Source organism: Micropterus salmoides, unplaced genomic scaffold (assembly GCF_014851395.1).
Source record: "Micropterus salmoides isolate LMB-PRFRI ecotype aquatic unplaced genomic scaffold, ASM1485139v1 Ms_hic_scaffold_9, whole genome shotgun sequence".
Taxonomy (NCBI): Eukaryota; Metazoa; Chordata; class Actinopteri; order Centrarchiformes; family Centrarchidae; genus Micropterus; species Micropterus salmoides.
In genome coordinates this window covers 29,382,357-29,397,734 of record NW_024044681.1, presented here as the reverse complement: position 1 = coordinate 29,397,734, position 15,378 = coordinate 29,382,357, and the positions used below count along the sequence as shown (strand labels likewise).

The window sequence follows — 15,378 nt, the reverse complement described above, 5'->3', positions numbered from 1 at the left end:
CAACGAAACCATACCAACTAAATTAATACATTACTACTAATAATTAATGGTTAACGCTTGATTATATGTTGTTGTAGGTGTGTAATGTAAAAGCTATCTTCAGACAGGCCTGTCAAAAAGGCAAAGAAAACACCACACCTCAAATGTGTACTCACTCTTTCTGAGCCAAAAGTCTGATTCACACCTCCTCGCAGTCTGCTGACTGGGAAACTCTGGTTGTAGTGGGTGGATGAATAAGTCTGTGTGGGTATTGCACTGAAATCTGCTGGAGGTGTGAGTTGGACACATTTCCAGACCCAGCAACCTTCATTTCATTGTGTGAGACAGCTCTCTAGGTTTGTGTATGTTGGGGGGTGGATTTGTCAGCCCTCCACTAACTTTAAAAATAGTATTTGAAGAGTCATTAATGTGACTGGAATATAATTAAAGGGATATTAAGTGATTATATTCCAATACATTTTTTGTTAAATTCAGCATATATTTCCTCACGGCTTGCGAGCGCTTTGTTTTGTGCATGCTCTGAAAAAAAAATCTGATTTTCTTACACAGCCCTGGCTCTGTAAATGGAAAAAAAAGAAAACGGTGTGGATCTTCCCCACAACAATGTTCCAGCCAATCAGCAACAGGTGGCGTTAGTGCTCGTGCACAGGAGCAGTGGGAGAGAGAGTTCTATACACCGGCACATTTGAACCTTCTGGACTCTGGGCTCTGTGAAGAAGGAGAGAGGCTGAGAAACAGCCAAAAAGGGAAAAGGTCTGAAGTATAAACAGAAAGGAAAGTTATATGTCCAAGCAAGGGTGAAGGCGTTTTAACAAAGGAAAAAGATTTTAAATTTGGGGGTGGGGGGAGCTTCTGAGGGAGCAAATATCTCAACAACTAATGGATGGATTACCATTACATTTGGATCACAAATATCTATGGTGCCCAGCTGATGAATCCTAATGACTTTTCTTCTAGCACAATATAACAAATATTAGCATGATACCATGCTAATGTTGAGATTAGAAGGTGAACATGGAAAACAATATACCTGCTAAACATTAGGATGTTAACATTGGGTAATAGTACTGTACAATCTCACAGAGTTGCTAGCTGGGCTGTAGTCTTAGTGCACACATAAAGTCCTACATTTCCACACATGTTCCACTTTCATATACATGGTTTCATTCACATTATTATGCCAAAACATGTCATGTGTTGTCCTCATGCACTTTTTAGATAATAATTTTGCATTTTGGTATTATTGTGTAATGTGATGTGCAAGCAAATTAGACACCTCAAATGGGAAAAAGTAGCACATAAATAGGAAAACACACCATGCGCAAAAAATGCATAAAATGCAGTGGCTGATTTTTGTGAAGAAACCTCACAGTCATTCATAGAATGTACGCTGACATATAGGATTTTAAATATTTTTACAAAATCTTTTTAGAATGTGACAATGAATGCATATCAATATACTGTACCAAGATCAGAAGTGTAAACTGCCCTGAAATCAAAAGGGAATCATATAACAGTATTGCTTTTTATGGTATTTATGGATGGATAATCAGCATTTCCAAATTGTAAGCAAATGTGTGCATTATTTATGATTTTATTCATTCTTTTTGGATTTCCTCCTTGACTTCATGGAATCAGAGCAAAATTAAACATTCATTCATCCCCCTCTTACCACTTACTTAGCCTGCTCACGCTGGCAACTTGATTTCCTCATAAATGTTCCTTGGATTCTGATGAGTTGGTTGTGAGTCACGCTGTTGATTTCATTTATTTTAAGACTGCCCCTTGTTGTTGCACCGCACAGTTCTGCCCAAACACATAGCCGCCAACACATGTTGTTCTGTTCAGACAAAGTCTTAAGAAACTGAGACCATCTCACTGCCCAACCTATCACGTACGTATCTTCTGGATAATGGGCTCTACACTCCTCCCTCCACTTCCCACATTATACACTGCCTCCCTCTCGCCCCCCCAGTCACCCCTGATCAACATTTTTCACATTGTTAATCACTTATGTCAGCTTCTGGCAATTATAGACAATTAATCATGTGTGATTCACTGTCTCTCTCCGCCAGCATTTCGCTCTATGCTGTGTGAGCGAAAACGACAAAGGTGAAACTGCCTTTATTAAGTATGCAGCACCAGGGAGTGAACTCCCCAATGATAAGCAGCATGTTGCAGTGCTTTGGCTTACACTTCCTTGAGGCGAGCGATAAAGGCCAGGTGGAGATTAAATTACATTAATTCCTTCGCCAGAAGCCTTGACCCAGAATGACTTACAAGACAAGGAGGATGGAGTGATGAGCTGTAGCGAAACTACTGCCAAAGTACTGAAAAATGAATTAACCATCAGTGTCACAACACAGTGTGGTCCTAACCTGCCACATAGAGTCCATAACCTCAAACATACATTAAAGGCTGTACTGTTTACTTGGAATTATTCATATGTGCATGAACTGATGAGTTGTTTTTTTCATCATTTCTCGTTTTCATCTGCCCCCTTTCAAATTGATTAATGGCTATATCAACGGTTTTTCAAAAACAGGGTACACACCCAGCCTGGCAAACATGGATATGCAAACATTGTGTTATCAACATGCACAGTATCAGCCATTACCAAACTTGCCCTAACCTTGCCTGTGATACTTTGACGTTTTTATCCTCTCTTCCGGTGCTGCTTGCAAGAGTCAGTGTTCAGACTGCAGAAAGTTCAGTTCTTAAGAAAACTCTGCTACTGTACAGCATTCTGTGAGGATGTGCTCCACCCTGCGCTTGTTGGTGCTTATAAGCATAATAGGTAACTACATTTCTGCTTTCTTCTCTTGTGAATCTGTGTTTTGGTGAGTTTTTCTTTATGTGTCGGTCTGAATTACACAGTGCTTTTAGTAAAGAATGTTTTGGATTAAACTTACTGAAAACCTGATAAACGTGTTGTTTTGCAGGATGTGTCGAATTGATCACAGTCAGCACTCCGCATAAATTTGTCAATGTTACAAAGGGTGGAAGTATCCTACTCCAATGTATGTTTGTGACCACTGAGCAGACTACCGGCCTTAACATCCAGTGGGATTTTATTTCATCATCCTCCTTGAAGGCACAGCAGGTAGATACATGCTACTGCTCAGATCAGCGCTTTACACCAATTAAGGCTGTTTTGATGTGCTTCAAATGTGTTGTATTATCGACCGATATACTATACTATACTGTAACGTCAGGTTTAGTGACTTCCTTCATTGATAAGAAGTGAATATCAGAATATTTCCAATTACATGTATTGAGCACAAAAGCAAACCTTTCCTCCCTACATTTGGTAGTCCAGTATCTCACAGTGTTTGAATCCACGAGGCTTTGCGTGATATTGTAAAGGCATCAGTCATTTTGTCGGTTTCTTTCAAGTTTGCAAATGCAGGCCCAAATCAATGCTTTAACTAAATTAATGAAATGGTGGATGAAATGAAGGATCTCAACATTTTGGAAGATATTCAAAGTTCCAGTTGCTTGTAGTTTAAATTACTCATAGAAAAATCAACTTCATCACAAAGCTTGAACCAAAAACACGTCATGTGCGTGCTCATGCAAACAGGTTCGCTCCTTTTTTCAGTATGCCGCCTAACTGTTAGCAGACACACCTCACTGAGACAACAAAGCCTGTGATTGAGAAATCAGATAAAAGTACATTTAGTAAAAAAATACTCCATTCTGAATGATTACAGGCATTAATGAGTATGATTATTATCAATCACTTATAATTGTTTCTTTGCCAACTTTGAATTTTGAGCTCATTTTCCAAATGGTACTACTATGAAATAATATAAAAGTATACAGAAACGTTATTTAAGTGTCTTTCTTGTGTCAGATAATCTAACTTGTTACAATTTACTTACAGGTGTATTACTATCAATCAGGAATGGATGTCATCACAAAATCTTATGAGGGCAGGCTTCAGCCTCCCTCTTTCCCTAACGCAACCAGAAACGCCTCAATAGTAATAAGCAACATGCAACCATCAGATACCGGAGTCTACACCTGCGAGGTTCACAACTTTCCTGATGTGGCCGGAAAGTCTCAGGCCAACATCATTGTGAATGTTCTTGGTAAGTTCTATAAACTCCAGAGGTTGTAAAAGACGTTTTTTTCTGCCCTTTAGATGTTATGTTAAACACACAACATTAGAGAAAGGTTCACGAGTGAGGAGATCCAAACTTAATAGGGGAGTTACTGAAAAGTCAGACGGCTGAGGGTTTATTCACCTGTTGGTCAATATATCAACTTGAGTAAGAGAAAGTATATAATAATTATTACACATCCAAAACAGTCCTGAGAAGAGCTCTAACTGTTAATAATCTAAATAATCAAAAACACTGTGACAGTCTACACTGGGTGTGTAGGGAATTTCATAATACCTGGACCACACCCACTAGCAGTATCGGCTGAACATTTGTGTTATGAGAGAAAGCGGCAATAGTTGATCATTTTTGTGTCAGCGTGGCGCTCTAATATTCTGCTTTCAAACTAGCATCCACCCCTGGACTTGGGTGTAGTCTAACAGTACGAGCTGATGGTGCAGCTACAAAAAAAAAAAAAACTTATCTGAACCTCGTGCTGGCGCCATTATTCTCCTGCCTATAAGGGTGTGGCTTCCTGAAACGGGTAGCCAAAGCACACCGTCAGTTTCTTTTAAGTTTCTGGTCTCAAATATTATTTTGGATTTCATTATTTTTGAGTTGTATGTTTAAATGTTGTTCCCGTAGTAACCACCCTGTTTCTGCATTTGTCTTTTCCTCTCTCTCAGTATTTTTCATGTGAATGTAGGGCTGCATTAGTCATGTCTGAGTGAGCCACTCTTTCACTGTCATTGAGCTTTAATTTTTTATTTTAACACAAATTCCCAGTGTAAATTACTGTAGGTAAAATATAACCAAAGCAAGAGTACTTCGACGTACTTCAAAGTTATTTTCACACCTGAGATTACTGTATTATAATTGTTGTTATATTAACAAATCTCTTAAAATAGTGTCCCTGAATAGTGTGATTAGGGAATTACATTCCGTTTGAATCCTCTCATTCACCGAGTTACCAGGGACAACCTTGCAAGCCTCAGTATCCTCAGTAGTTTCCATGGTTACTGCAGCGGTCTCCTCATTGTCAGTTGGAAATTAGAGTAGGTCTGTGACTTCATCCCTGCACCGCATACAGAATATGTATCTGCATCTGCTGCATGCTAACCACACGTCTTGTATTCCATAACTTCGGCCTTTATGACAATGTTTGCAGGACACACTGAATGTGATACATACCTAAGTTCTGTATGAATATGCATGGCTGCTCTCATGCTGATTATCGTGGGATCAAAGATGATTTTCATCATCGCTTACTGTTACATAGAATTATGGTTATATTTTAAAGAGAGTGAGCACTCTATCATAAATTACCAATAAGTGTGTAAGCTTTATATCCCTTTTATGAAAACACAAGAGATATGAAAAAATATAGTTATGTCATTTTCAAGATGTTCTAGCAGATTTATCCAATCAATGTGCTGAAAAGCCTGCTGATTAGTAGGCTGGCACCGTGACATATACAGAAAAGATTCAGCCAACTCTGGAGCAGAGAGTTGTTAGACCACTCCCAGCACACTTCTTGTTTCATGATGACTAATGGACAGACACGTGACGTCTTGTTTGATTAACCGTAAGCAAAGGATTTGCCATTTAAAAAAACTCAGATCTGTACGACACACAGATTTATACGTTATCTTTTCTCTTTGTTAGTGTGACATGTATGACCTGTTTTGAATAAGAAAATTATTGTTAGTATTACATTTTTTTAAAAGCATAATCTTAAAGCAGTGGTTGAAGGTGACTAAGCATATTTATTCAAGTACTTATTATTTAGAGTTTTTCTATTTAATGCAACTTTAGACTTCAACTCCACTACATTCCAGAGGGAAATACTGTACTCTATACTACGCCATATGAAATATATCACAGACAGGGGACATTTTTCCTCAGAATGAGTACATTTACTTTTGATAATTTAAGTTCATTTTGGTGTGAATGTATTTGTTTATGTAAGCTTTTGAATGCAGGACATTGAATTTTAATGGAGTATTTGAAAACTGCGTACTGGTACTTTTACTTAAAAGGATCTGTGGACTTGTAATACATAATATATAAGACGTCTCATCACATATTGTAATTTGTCAAGCTCAGAAACAATATGCATATGAAGATGATGACTACTAGTATTTTGATTTTAAGTAACTGGTATCAGACTTAGTGCTCCACAGTTGTGACACACATCCTCTTACCAAACCTCTCAGGAAAGCTAATCAATTCAGTCCAACGCTCTTATGAAAAATATCGACGATCTCCACTGATTAAGCATGTGCTTCATAATAATGTCAAGTAGATTTAGAGGACTGAACATAAAGTCACCTAATGAATTCATGTATCCTCCTTGTGGTCTGTCAGAGAGGCCCTCTGCTCCGTATTGCTCCGTCCACGGGGATGTGGAATCTGGTCATTTGGTCACTCTGACCTGCCACAGTGAGCGTGGCAGCCCGGCCCCGACATACACCTGGATCAGACTGGATCAGACCAAGACAAGGATGCCTGTACTGGGAAGAAGTGAGTACTGTAGTCTATATGTGTGTGTGTTTGTGATATACTTTACATGTGCACATTCATCCTTTTCTGAACATGCATTGTTTCCTCAGCGACCCAAACCGGAATACTGGAAATCAGAAACATATCCCAGTTTGAGTTTGGGGAGTACCAGTGCAACGCTACAAATGTGGTGGGATTTTCAACTTGCACTATAGAGCTGGGTCACGGTATGTTTATATTTTTATTTTTTAAATTGCAAAAACAAAAAATCACTAACAAGGCTTAATTCATTGATATAAAAACTAATATATGTGTAGAAGTGGGAGACGGAGTGATTGCTGGTGCGGTGATCGGCGCGCTGCTAGGCTGTGTCCTCATCATCCTGGTCGTGTGGTTCATCGCTCACACTTTGAAGAAACGCAAATACAAAGCGGTCAGAGCATCCGAGGCCAACGAGATGAAGTGAGACTTTAGGTTCTCTGCATGTTGCTTTTCATCATGTCATTTCAACCCTGCAACATCAACTCTCTCTCTGTCCACTAGGAGGAGCCCTCATCAGGCCCAGGAAGACTCAGAGGGTGTTCCCATGGCAACCACTGCCGGCAACCTCCAGGCCGAGGATGAGCCACACGCCTAAAAAAGGCCCGTTGAAAACAACTGGAGCGACGTCACGATTGTGAATAACAGGATGTCCAGTCTCCAACATACGTCATTATCAAATGTAATCAATATGATGGGGCTCATGTTGCATTTTGTTACAGGTTTTCTGAATCTAGAAAGGTAATATCTTACCATTAATTCACTCTTTTACAGCTTTTTTAATGTGTTTTTTAATACTAATTTGCTTGAATGTAGACACAATATTTGTAGTGATTTTGTTTGTTTTAACGTCTCATAGTTAGTACGGCATTCAAACCATGTTGTGTAGACCAGAGTGAGACAAGCTCATTCCATGTTTATTGTCTTTTATGATTACCTTGTTAAAAAACAACAAAACCCGCAATGAGACAAGCTTACATTCAAATTTAGTCTTTTAAACGATAACATATCTGAAGTATTACAACGGCTTTAGAAAATGTAATCTCCTGGATCAACCTTTAGGTGATCTTTGGTAATACAAACTGCCAAGCAGCTGTGAATTAAGTATGACTGTTTTATGTAATAAGGTTCAGAGATCTCGATTAAATGAAATATTGTGTTTTCTGACTTCCAGTGTGACCATAATTGGCATTATCAAATTTCATCTAGGTGGCAGCAAACTTCCATTGGAGCCTAACACCGTAACCAAAGCCTTCTATCAGGTTAGAGTCTCTGACATCTGAAGATGTGTTGTTTGGGTTTTAGTGGCTTTCTTTCTTTAGTATTTTGAGGGGTCAGATAATATCAAATCATATTTAAGGCATGAAATAAGACAGAGGCTGCCTTATGGAGCACTGAGTACTCCCATGAATCCATTTTCACCAGCAGCACTATCTTGTCTTTAGGTTGGAATTTTCTAACCTGATCTAGTTCTACACTGTGGCCTCGTGTAGCTGGTTCCCCGATAAGTTGTAGTCGGCCAGGAGCCATTTAACTGTACATTAGACATCTGTTCCACATAAGTTCTGTCTGTCTCACAGGGGGAGAGGCCAGTTGAACTCTTTGTGTCCTGACATCATATTTAACTTATAACTTCTCAACTAGACAGTGACCCTACTTTTATACATCAAAAACAGACGCATGCACACGTTTAGCCTTTATATTATTCTACAGATTTTCTTTTTGTTTTTATAATTTAGAAATGCTTAGGAGGGCTGTGGTGACAACTTGAGCCATTTTATTCCACTGATAAAAGTAAAAAAACAAAAAACAAAACTGAGGAAAGAAATCACTGGGTCATTGGTTTGATCACCCACTTTACTAACAGCTGCAGATGAATTATGGACATTGTGCACTGCAAAGTAAACATTATTTACTTCCCCATTAATAAATGCAAATATCAAACAGCTTCTTCTTAGGCACAACCAAATACATACATGTATTGCAAAACAACATGGGTACCCTTCTACCAAAGCTAAGCTAGTATCCATTATAATTATTATTATTGAGTATTATTTTATTTTATTATTTGGCTGGTGTGAAGCCAGCACAGATAACCTTCAATATGTTTCCTTGATTTGAGGAGCTTTATGGAGCCAAATAGGCAGTATCCTTACACCACCTTCATTTTAAATAGTCTTACACAGATTACACCTTAGCTATGAGCAGAGCTTGTTAGGGACTTGTTTGGCCTGAAACTCACACTTACCAGACACACCATCACCCTACCAAGAAGTGTGAAGTCAACCACCTTAACCCACTTAGGGCGTGTTATTTTTGTAATTATGAAAATGGCTAATCAGGGCCCTAGGATGGTTTTACAATTAGGAGGTGGAAAAATTCAGAAATTAAGATGAAAACGTTTTTTTTTTTTTATGATAAAAGGTATAAGTCTGAAATCTATTCAGGTGTACAAAATCATCTTTGTCACCTCTGAAGAAAGTGTTCTTTATAGACATCCTAGCAACATGGTCCTCTGGATGGCATGTTGGTCCACTGCTTGGGTCCAGATGAAATATCTCAACCTTTGGATGGATTGCTGCTATTCAAAAACAATCAATAAACATCAATTACAAAATAATGAATAAGGATGAATAAAGTACAACAGGCACCGGGTGTGAGAAGAAAGAAGACTTTCAGTGCAAATTTAATTCAACGCCATGAAGGGAGCTTCGTGTAAGGATCAGGCCTGCAGACCGAAGCAGCGTGCAGTGCTGAGGACATCGTCTCTGGTCAGATAGCATCCACAGAGCTGCCTCAGGCCCATGAAAGACTCCCTCCCATGCATGACACGCCAGTTGTCTATGAAAATCACCTCATGAAGATAAGATAGGGTACAATCTTTAGATTACACTGAATTACACTTACATTTGTATATTCCTGTTTACTTTTCAATTTTAAACTGTAAATTGCTTGATTGAAATTGACATTTGAGAAATGTAGCTGTCTTACTTTCCCTGGATTCAGTTTCACCCACAGTTCATTCTCTGGTCGCCTTAGCTCTGTTGTCAACTCTCGATGCGCCACATACCATTGCTGAACAACGTCATGGGGGACTGTGTTTATCACTGATCGGTCATAGTTGTTGTATCTATTAGGGGAAAAAAGCAACAAATCTTGTTGTTGATTTGATCTGAAGTTTAAAACATTTCATCTTTCCCGCAAAACTACCGAATATTCCTTCAAAAAGCTTACAGTGTATAAAATGACAGAATATAAAGAATAAATACATTATGTCATGGTGAAGTACAATTGTTACAAATAACAATCAATAAAATGATACACTGGATGAAATAAGTGCAAAATGTATAAAAATGGAAATTTAAGAGAAACTGTGAATACAGTCTCTGATAATTCACTAGTGCACAAATATGAGTAAATTACATCAGATTAAAGCACTGACATACCGGATCAGGTACATTTCATTGTTCCAAGGATAGACATTGAGCACAGGCCCGATTCCTGTCATGTGGTTTCGGTGGTTGTCTGTGTTTTCGATGTACTCGTGCCTGATGGGCACATGGGCAAGCAGCTCAAAGTTTTTAGGAGACTGCTGTCGTACTTTCTCTGCAGCGTAGAACCCGTCTACAAGTAGTGTCCTTCCCCCAGTTCCCTCATGCTTGAGGCAGTGGAACACCTGGATTCTGCAACAACAATCGGCGCTATCAAGTCAGTAGGTGTGATATATATATATATTCAATGTTTTCTTGCTTTTATCTTGTATTGTTTTTGTATTATTGTCTTTTGGGTATTATTGTCTTTACACTTGTTAAAGCACTTTGTAACTTGTAACAAATAAAGATTATTATTATTATTATTATTATTATTATATTTATTACTTGGGTTTTGTTTAAGATATATCAAAACTCCTCAGTATAAAACTGTTGACATTGAAGTCTTTGGACTAATTCAAATTAACTGCAGCATTGTTTCTGGGAAGACAGTGTTTCAATGCTACTTTTTCAATGCTTCACACACAAGAAATCCTTTCCCTTTCACACTATTGGGGCTGTTTTCAAATCCCACACCCATCTCTGCTGCACCTACCCACATGGTTCCTGAAAGTATGAGGTGTCAGTGTGGCGGTCCAGGGCCAGCTGGCTGTAGGCAGTGTCTCCTCTTGAAAAATCTGAAGTAAAACACCACATTCTTCCATATGTAGTTTCCCTTGTGGATCAGCAACAAACACAAAATAGGGATTAGTGGACAGGGCCGAACATCTTCTGTACTGTTCGAGAATGTTGCTATTGAATGCAAGTCACAAATGCAGAATAGTTGCATGTCGTCTGTAGGAGAAAAGAGTTTCACTGTAGCATAGGCCAAAAAGAACCACCCAATACCTGATTAGACTGACCCTCTGGGATACTGCCTTTGTGGCCTCAACTGTAGCGGGGACATCATCTACAAAAGCGATCCCATACAGAAGATAATTTTGAAGAAACTTCTTTAATTCATCATCACAGCTCATAAACGTGTCCCATTTGGCAGAAGGTATGTTTGCATTTTTATAGATGTCTGCATTCCACAGGATGTGTGGCTGGACGGATCTCTGCTTCTGTCCTTCATAGCTGTTCTCAGCCAGCCAGCTGAGGCTGTACTTTGACACATGACCATCAGGCCCTGGGATACAGAAATGGAAAACATTGTTATTAGGTACAATTAATGGAAAATTGCATTAAATACTACAAATTAATTAATTTTTACTCTGCAGGTGGGTGGTGCAATGGTTTATTTGATGCTCGCGGTGTGCTCTGTATGTGATAGGCAACAGCATACTTACACAATGCTAAGCGAGCCAGGGCAACTGGGGGCTCAAATTTGCCCCAGGTTATTTCTGTTGGCCTAAATACCTCAATTTTGTATGGTCATTTTCTCTGGATCCAACTGCTGGACTTAAAAGATGGCTGAGTTTAGCTAAACTGAGTTCAATGTTGGGGACCGTTTAATAGTGTTTTTTTTCTCAGTTACACAATATGCATATACAAGAAACTAAAACAGAAGAAACTCTGAACATCCTCTGTACTGCAGGACATCCGGTTTTAAAGGTTTACAGAACAGCTCATAAAAGCTTGCCATCTATATGAACTGTAAGCATACAGCAAATAAGTAGATCTGAACTGTGTGCAACATGAGCATCCATGGCATCATTGAGATTGAGTATTTAGCAAAGCAAGTCTATGAAGGCTCATGTTTATAGATAGGATGAGCAAACCCAGACTCAGTATGCCCACGGGAGTAGGTGCATCATCAAACAAGAAAACGACATCCCAGCCAGCCTGCACATTCACCAGTTTGCTTTCGGAACCAACAGATCCAAAGAGGATGCCGTCTCCACTGCCCTCCACTCAGCCCTCACACACCTTGAGAAAAACAACACCTACATCAGAATGCTCCCCCATGAAACTGATTAACAAACTCAGCACTCTGGGTTTAAATACAACACTCTGCAACTGGATATTGGACTTCCTCACAAACAGAACAGAGCAATAGAAAGCATTCTGACTGGAAACATCACAAACTGGCATGGGATGTGCACGGCCCAGGACCACAGGGCTCTGCAGCGGGTGACTAAAACTGCTCAGAAGATCGTCGGTACCCATCTCCTGAGCATCAGTGATATTGGTGAAGTGAGGTGCCTGCAGAGCCCAAAGGATACTAAAGGACAGTACCCACCCAGCCTCAGCCTGTTCACCCTGCGGACTTCTAGGACGAGATATAGAAGTTTCTGCTGCCACACCACCAGACTGCAGAGCAGCTTTTTCTCCAAGCTATCAGACTTTAAACTCAAATTCATCCTCAGCACTGCTCCAGTGAATATTGTTAATTTCTGTTTACCATTTTTAGAATTGCTTATGTATTAATGTAAAATATTTGCTATGTAGCAGAAGGGAGTTACAGAACTCAATTTCACTATAAAACCTGTTATATTGTTACAATAAATGCACCTACCTACCTATCAACTCTCTTGGGGCTGACAGGTCCCCATTTGTCAGTTTTTGCAAGGTTCAGTGCTCCTCTTGTGCGTACATAAAAGCCCTGTTAACAGCCTGGCATTTATAAATAAAAAGCTGGAGCCCAGCAACCCACAAGGCGGGTCAAGGTCAGTCTTTAGGACAACTCTGAATAGCATAAGCCAGACAGACACCCACACAGAGAAAGCACGGGCAACTCCGAGCTGCCAGACTCTGACTACACTGCTATTGTATTAAATGTCCGTAGTGATGGTATCTCTCTATGTTGTGCTCTCCATTTTAAAAACAAAATTTCCTAGCTATTATTATCTTCCTGCTCATGTCAGACCTGACCCACGCTGGGCTGAGGGAATACAGAGCTGTGGGGGCACAAGGTAGGGGGAATGTTTGGGTGAGTGCTTGGTGCACATGAAGCCAGCAGATTCACTGCCAAGGCACACTGTAACACCTGCGTCTTTTTCAACACCTGGCTGCTGCGGGACCGTTTACTCCTCTTTATTCCTCTTACTCGAAAAGGAGGCAACTAAATCCCACAAGGATTTTCCCCCTGCAGGAGCAGGCTGGATGCTGCTGGAGACAGAATAAGATATAGCTCCAGCTTGTGCAGTACTTTTACTTGTAACAACACATTTACAGTGTATGGTATTAGTACTTTAATACTTACTTAAAGGAGCTCAATACTTCATCCATACATGTCTCCATAGACTATGTCACATCAGTAGCAAATCTATCTAGTCTGTTAAAGCCACATGTTTGCTGCACCAAGTCGGTTAATGAGATGGCCGCTGGTGGAGGTCAATATCTAAATGCATGTTACATAAAGCTCCTTTGTTTAGGTTTTAATATCTTTTTTTATGACATAGTAATGAAACAGTCCCGGCCACACCCTAAGGATTACCTTACAACTGAGTGAATATTTAAACACAAAAATGCCATCATAAAAGAGGGAAAAGTCCAGTTCATCCTTGCCTGTGGAGACAACTTCACGTGTCATGTGTCAAATTTAACACACGAGTCTCATGACATCGGGGAGGGAAAATGGCTATTTGGGCCCAATTTGGACATTTTCACTTAGGGGTGTACTCACTTTTGTTGCCAGCGGTTTAAACATTAATGGCTGTGTGATTGTATTATTTTGAGGGGACAACAAATTTACACTGTTATACAAGCTGTACACTCACTACTTTACATTGTAGCAAAGTGTCATTTCTTCAGTGTTGTCACTTGAAAAAATATAATCAAATATTCACAACAATGTGGGGGGGGTGGACTCACTTTTGTGAGATACTGTATGTCATTTTGGGAGTCATTAAAAAAAATCATACAGGTCAGTTTGGAGACATCAATTATTGACCTATTCTGTTTCTAGAGGAGGGCGTGTTGGATGTCCCAGTAAACTCCTGTCAGAGTAGCAATTAAGCAATACAATTTAGTAATTTCTTGATTACATGTTGTAAGTGCATGGCCAGAATAATTGCTAAAAATGTGTTTGCGAAATACAATGCACCCAGGGCTCTGTGCCCATTGGCAGCTGCCCACTTTTCCAAGTTGGTAATCCAGCCTCGTGAAATGGACTTCATTACAGTGCATATTTATGGTTATTATGGTGCGTTTCTTTGGAATGATCTATTCTGAGGTGCAGTCAACAGCATATGACTTGACAAGGCTTTGTAAAGACTTTTCTGACCACTTCAGCAACTCACCCCTTCATTTCCACACGTTCAGCTTGGTAGAACTGTAATTAAAGCGGACTTACATGTGAGCACGAGATGGCCATCTTCAACACTTGTATTGTCAGGACGGATTGTGAGGTCTATGCTCGCGGTGTCCAGGTTTCTCTGGTTAGTCTTTGAGTTGTATGAAGAGGCAGAGCGGCAGTGGTCCCGCAGCCACACGTAATTAAAATGCATCGGCGTCCCCTCATAGTTGAGCACTGGTGATGTCATATGCATGGATTAATAGGGAGTCTTGTCCCATAGATAGGCCTACGGATACATTCAGTTGATATGTAAATAAACTCACCAAGGCAGTCTTCAAGTAACTGAAAAGTTGCTGAACGCGCAGCGCATGCACGGATCCGCTGCGCGTATCTGACACCAGACAGATACTGAGCCGGTTTCAACGCAGGTCTCAGTATCCTGTTCAGCGTGCCCAACATCCCGGGCGCAAACACAAATTCAGATCAACAACACAGAATAAACCAAAACTTACGATAACCTCCCTCTTTTCCAGCTACTTCTCTCCTTCAGCGCTCCACTTTCACACAAGGCTTTAATCTCATACAATCTCTCTATATGCCAAGGATTTAAATTCCGTTGAATGTCTCAACACAGATAAATACAGCCAGTTTGTGAGGGGTGGAGCGTTTCTGCACCTGCGCGGTTCCCTTCACATCAATACCCGGATGTTTTAATGTGCTATGTGCATGTACTATGCTCAAAGACTTAAACCCTGTCTGAATGAAATCATATCATCAAGTCAGTCTGGTATTATGAAGGATAGACATATAAGTAGGCTAATAACATCCATTTAATCCTAGACACATTAAATTATTCAGAATATACTTTTTTAGACTTTTACAAGGCCTTCGACACTGTGGAACAATTGAATCACTGCTTCTTGTTGGATTTGGGGAAAGATTTTGAAAGAGGGTTAACACACTCTATAAAAATATCAATAGCAGTGTCTCATTAGTTAATGGCACTTCGTTGTAATGTTAA

General features: G+C 39.8%; 2 protein-coding genes across 2 annotated transcripts; one reads left to right on the top strand and one right to left on the bottom strand.

Annotated features, from left to right (window-relative positions):
* Positions 1–2,669: 2,669 nt before the first annotated feature.
* Positions 2,670–7,390, top strand: LOC119895942 (V-set and immunoglobulin domain-containing protein 1-like). Its single transcript, XM_038709363.1, has 7 exons — positions 2,670–2,797; positions 2,943–3,103; positions 3,887–4,094; positions 6,474–6,629; positions 6,719–6,835; positions 6,926–7,070; positions 7,152–7,390. Exons 1-7 carry the CDS (start codon positions 2,755–2,757, stop codon positions 7,243–7,245), a joined length of 924 nt encoding a protein of 307 aa, XP_038565291.1. The 5' UTR covers positions 2,670–2,754; the 3' UTR covers positions 7,246–7,390.
* Positions 7,391–8,483: 1,093 nt separating this feature from the next.
* Positions 8,484–15,002, bottom strand: LOC119895941 (trimethyllysine dioxygenase, mitochondrial-like). The gene is made up of 7 exons (XM_038709362.1): positions 14,681–15,002; positions 14,415–14,591; positions 11,027–11,306; positions 10,734–10,853; positions 10,094–10,330; positions 9,639–9,777; positions 8,484–9,501 (listed from the first exon to the last, which is right to left on the bottom strand). The coding sequence occupies exons 1-7, from the start codon at positions 14,814–14,816 to the stop codon at positions 9,370–9,372; spliced, it is 1,221 nt and encodes a 406-aa protein (XP_038565290.1). The 5' UTR covers positions 14,817–15,002; the 3' UTR covers positions 8,484–9,369.
* Between the last annotated feature and the right edge of the window lie 376 nt (positions 15,003–15,378).

Excerpts from the sequence above, each read along its gene's own strand:
- LOC119895942 (XM_038709363.1), top strand. The coding sequence starts at position 2,755 with ATGTGCTCCACCCTGCGCTTGTTGGTGCTTATAAGCATAATAG. Across the intron at positions 6,836-6,925 it reads CACTATAGAGCTGGGTCACG|AAGTGGGAGACGGAGTGATT; the intron begins GTATGTTTATAT and ends ATATATGTGTAG. Across the intron at positions 7,071-7,151 it reads TCCGAGGCCAACGAGATGAA|GAGGAGCCCTCATCAGGCCC; the intron begins GTGAGACTTTAG and ends TCTGTCCACTAG.
- LOC119895941 (XM_038709362.1), bottom strand. The coding sequence starts at position 14,816 with ATGTTGGGCACGCTGAACAGGATACTGAGACCTGCGTTGAAACCGGCT. Across the intron at positions 10,331-10,733 it reads TACTTTCAGGAACCATGTGG|AATCCAGGTGTTCCACTGCC; the intron begins GTAGGTGCAGCA and ends TTGTTGTTGCAG. Across the intron at positions 9,502-9,638 it reads TGAAACTGAATCCAGGGAAA|GTGATTTTCATAGACAACTG; the intron begins GTAAGACAGCTA and ends TATCTTCATGAG.